Source organism: Barbus barbus (genome assembly GCF_936440315.1).
Source record: "Barbus barbus genome assembly, chromosome: 46".
In the NCBI taxonomy this organism is placed as follows: Eukaryota; Metazoa; Chordata; class Actinopteri; order Cypriniformes; family Cyprinidae; genus Barbus; species Barbus barbus.
The window spans coordinates 24,340,315-24,345,314 of NC_136724.1; the positions used below are offsets into that span (position 1 = coordinate 24,340,315).

The following is a 5,000-nucleotide window of genomic DNA, read 5'->3' on the forward strand; positions in this document are numbered from 1 at the left end:
AAACCATAATAAAATATAAATATTCAATATTATTTGTGTTACAGTGAAATATTAGTAGTATTTAATATTTTGCTTAATATTTTTATGTAGTATAATCAGCCCCACAAACAAACACATTATACTTTGCAAATTTTAGCAAAATTACTAAATAAATAAATACAAAAATGGCCATTTAAATAGCAACTGCAGTAAACTTCTTATCAGATTTTTTTCACCAAATGTGTAAATGATGTCAGAATCTTCATTTTTGAGTAAAAGGAATTTTTTCAAGACTTTTCCTAAATATTTTATAAGGAATTACAGCTTTCAAGCTCTTATAAATGACGAACAAGTCATTAAAGAGACACAATGAACCATTAATAATCTCTCCTTCAACAGTAGAATGACAGTGTATTTGAAAAAAAACAAGACACATTACTCTAAGAATCACTCATATGCAAAATACAAACAAGTAAGAAAAAATAATACAGTAAATCTAATCTTCCTAAACCTGCAGAGCTGAATAAATGAGGAGGAATCAGTGTGATGTTCACGGCCGCGTCTCGCTTTGATCTGAGCAGCTTCAGGCTTGTTAAATCTTTTTCTGTTCTTGTCCTGTTAAAACTGATTTTCCTTTGAACGTTGGCCTGTAATTGAGGAAAACGACTACGGTTTCTCCCACACGTCATTTACTGAGAGACCCGTTAAACTCATTAAACAGGTGAGATCACAGATGCTAAATTATAAGAAGTGTGTAGCCCCGCCCACAATGGAATCTCATTGGCTGCGTAAAAACTTCAACTAATTTTGAAGTCTGTGCTGTGTAGTGTGTGGGACTGGGTTGTAAACGGCTGCTGGACGGCACAGAATGAAAGGGCAGAGAGGGAGTTAGTTTAGTCGCTGGTGTCCCTGAGGACGAGCCAGGATTCGCTCCAGTAAACAGGTAATTACGCCGCTCCAGCACAGCTAAACCAGTCTATTAAAGGAAGCGATTGCGTTCAGAGCGCTGGAACTCACCGCAGTCCAGCACTCTAGAAACATCTCACAACAATTAGCTAGCAATCAGACACGGCCTCCAGGGGCATGCTGGGAGAACACATGCGACAGCCAGATTAGGCCAGACACATAGCGGCTAATCCATTTATTCTGTACTAAACCCCCCACAACAACAACAACAGATGATTAATTGTTTCAAGAGCCGTTTCAGCATTAAATGGCTCAGTGTGTGTGTGTGTGTGTGTGTGTGTGTGTGTGTGTAACAACTTCTAACACACTTCAGACCAATGTTTACATATTGAAATGTTTTAGAAATTATTTGGTCGATCGAACTCAGTGTGTTCAAGTGGAGGGTCCCAAATCTGATTTTCTTGATATATCTGTCCCTGCAGCACAAAAGCAGTCTTAAATCGCTGGGGTATATTTGTAGCAATAGTCAACAATACACTGTATGGATCAAAATTATACATTCTTCTATTATGACAAAAATCATTAGGATATTAAGATCATGTTCCATGAAGATATTTAGTAAATTTCCTACCGTAAATATATCAAAACTTCATTTTTGATTAGTAATATGCATTGCTAAGAGCTTCATTTGAACAACTTTAAAGGAGATTTTCTCAATATTTAGATTTTTTTGCTCCCTCAGATTCCAGATTTTCAAATAGTTGTATCTCAGCCAAATATTGTCCTATCATAACAAACCATACATCAATGGAAAGATTATTTATTCAGCTTACATTTATTCAATTTAAAAACCATTTACCCTTATGACTGGTTTTGTGGTTCAGGGTCACATATCTTGATAAATCTAAAGGGGTTCCCCAGGGTTCCATTTTGGGACATATTTTGTTTTCTATTCATATAAATGATTTGGATAAGGACATTCAAGCAAAAAACACTTTTATGCTGATGATACACTTATTTATACACTTGCTTCAATTTTAACACAGGAGGTGAAAGAGCTTCTGCATTTTAGTCACTGGAAGTGCTCTGGTGAGCTTCAAATTAGTTTTACATTCACAGAAAACAAAGTTGTTGTTTTTTTCCAAATGCTCATTCACAAGTACTTGATAATCTTAGCATTTTTACATCTGACGGTAAAACTATTGAAAGAGTACCCTCTTGCAAGTACTCGGGTATTTGGACTGACGATGCATTTTTATTCAATGTACATATTGCCAATCTAATCAGGAAGCTCAAAGTGAGCTTAGCTTTTATTTTACAAATAATTCAAATTTTATGTTTAATGCCAGAAAGAAACTTGTAGAAGCTATCTTCCTAACTGTGCTCTATTATGGTGATTTATGCATGCAGCCTCTTAACATGCCTTGATTCAGTGTACCATGCTTCATTTCGTTTTATTTCCAATACAAAATCCAGTCCTCTTCATTGTATTCTATATGAGATGGTGGGTTGGATGTCAATAACCATATGTAGAAAACACCACTGGTGCATTTTTACATAAAGCAATGTTTGGTAAACGTCCAACTTATCTCTGTACCCGTCTTTGTCTTGCTTCCTTTGCTTTTTAATGGACCACGTGTTTCCTAGTATGCACCTTGGACATGGAATAATTTGCAAAAATATTTAAAACTATATACATTTGTGTCTATTGGTGAATTTAAAGGCATCATAAAAAGAGTGGTGATGGAGGCTTGTGATTGTTTTTGTTGAGAGGATATTATGTTTTCATCTTTGTTATATTACTGTATGGCTGCTACCTTGGCCAGGTCTCTCTTGTAAGAGATTTCAATCTCAATGAGACTTTCTGGTTAAATAAAGGTAAATAAATAATAAATAAAGTTTCAGACACAAAATAATGCCCGTTTGTCTTACCTTGTGTGGCGATGTAGTGATTCGGTCGATGGTAGCCCTATAAAAACAACAAGAACCATAAAACATTACATCTTGGAACATCAAAAATTCAATTTCAGCTACATATCATAAAAATCTTAATATTTTGGTAACACACGTCTATAGCTTTTATATATTTTTATTTTAGTTTCAGTTTTAGTATGTATTTTAGTATATGTATTTATAAACTAAATGAAAATGAGAGATGTCGCTCTGTCAACTAGCTGAAATAAAATCATTTTTGAGATATTGTTTACTGTTGAAGTGTATTGTGACACGAATGTGTTTATGGTTTTAGTTTTAGTTGACTATAATAACCCTGCTAATAAACGCATTGGTTTACAGTCATATTCTCGTCACTGGCTGATATCTACAGTAATTCCTCAGCACAGATTGTGGGATTATGTTCAGAATAGGCTCAGTGTCTGTGGGATTCGGTTAATCCGCTCATTTCATTTGTCAAGCGCCACACTCTTCCTCCTCTCTGCTCCTCTTCCTCCCATCTCAGCGTATTTAACTGTAATTAGCGTCTGGAAGAAAGACTCTGACGACGCATCTATCAGCTTCTCTCTTTATCTTTATGCGGCCCAGCGTGAAATTTGTTTATTTCTGAGCCGGAGAACTGAGAAAACCGTCCGTTTACACACCAGAGAAACGCCAAACACACCTGTGTGTGTCAGACCAGGCAACCTTTCATTCTTTACAGAACAGCTATTATAAAAATAAAACACTTTTTAAATGCTAGAACTATAAGAAGTTCTAAAATGGTGTTTTGGTTTGTGTTTGTTCACATTAACTGAACACCAAATGAAGATAGACCAAAAACTTCAACTATATATTTAATAATTTAATATTATAATATATATATATATATATATATATATATATATATATAGCTTGTTACAATTATTACATACTAACTCTAATCTAAAACTCCTAAAGAAAGTATTGTTTACTTTATGTATGAATAATTCACATCTCTATACAGAAAGCTGGTCACATTGAGCTGAGCTCTGGCTAAAGTTGATTAGGAGTAACTAACGAAGCCCTGACTGGACTCATGAAAGATTCATTGGCTGCGTCTGGAGTCTGTGATTCTGAAGATGAACTCATGTCGTGTTCAGAAGAGTCAGAAGTCTTTATCAGAGCTGATGGATTTCAGGGTCAGTGTTTCTCTGCTGAATGTTAAAACAAAAAAAGTTCACACACAAAATCATCATTCTGTCATCATTTACTCCAAACCTGTTCAGTTTTATTTCTGTGAGGCAAGATGTTTAGCAGCTGCTCTTTTAAATATTTCCACGCTCTTTTCTACTTCATTTTACAATTCTGATTGTTTGCATAATAAATATTATAATTAATAATAGTTAGCATATTAATATCATACATAAATCTATTATTTAAATGTAATTATTTTCATTAATTAATAAAAAAAAAAAATTAAACATTAAATATATACAATAATAAATAATAAAAATACATGTGTTAATTAATATTAAATTGTTATTAACAATTAAAATTAAATAATATTAACATTTTAAAAATAAAATATAAAATAAACAAATATATCTATAAAAATATGTATACAAATACATAAATATATAATAAAACCATGATAAAAACCAGATATTATTGATTTCACGCAATATTTACATTTGAATCTGTATTTTCTAATAAATTCAGAATATTATTTTCTAAATAATATTCTGATTCACAATTATTGCCCTTTAGAAATATGTTATAAATGCTATAGTGTTATATATTTATATTGTTTTATTGTATTTGAATGGTTATTTTTATTATTTTGTTTAAATGATCATGATATGAAAATCTGATACTTGAGATTTGATCCGTCGCATGACTAATGCATGAGTAAATGATGACAGGATGTTAACTTTTGGGTTAACTAGTCCTTTAAACAAGTACTGCTGGATATTAAACACAGAGACAGACATTACTGATCAAATCCCAATGAAATCATGACTGAATCTGAGCTGAATTGATCACATTTACATTAAGCAGATGCTTTTATCCAAGCCAACAAAGATCACATGACCAGCTCCCAGCATGCTCTTGTGTTGGTGTGTGTTTGCAGCGGCGGATCAGTATTCGGATCAGAGCCGACCACAACAACATTTACTCTGTCAACATCAGCGGAGTTATTT

At 33.2% G+C, this 5,000-nt stretch overlaps 1 protein-coding gene across 14 annotated transcripts in view; it reads right to left on the reverse strand.

The window, feature by feature from the left end:
• LOC306865161 (receptor-type tyrosine-protein phosphatase mu-like) overlaps positions 1-5,000 on the reverse strand; it is a 235,032-nt gene that overhangs the window by 22,412 nt on the left and 207,620 nt on the right. For all 14 annotated transcript variants that reach the window (XM_079409588.1, XM_079409585.1, XM_079409584.1 and 11 more), the window contains one exon: positions 2,818-2,854. In XM_079409588.1, the coding sequence (XP_079265714.1) occupies positions 2,818-2,854 (37 nt within the window). The remainder of the gene's footprint in view (positions 1-2,817; positions 2,855-5,000) is intronic.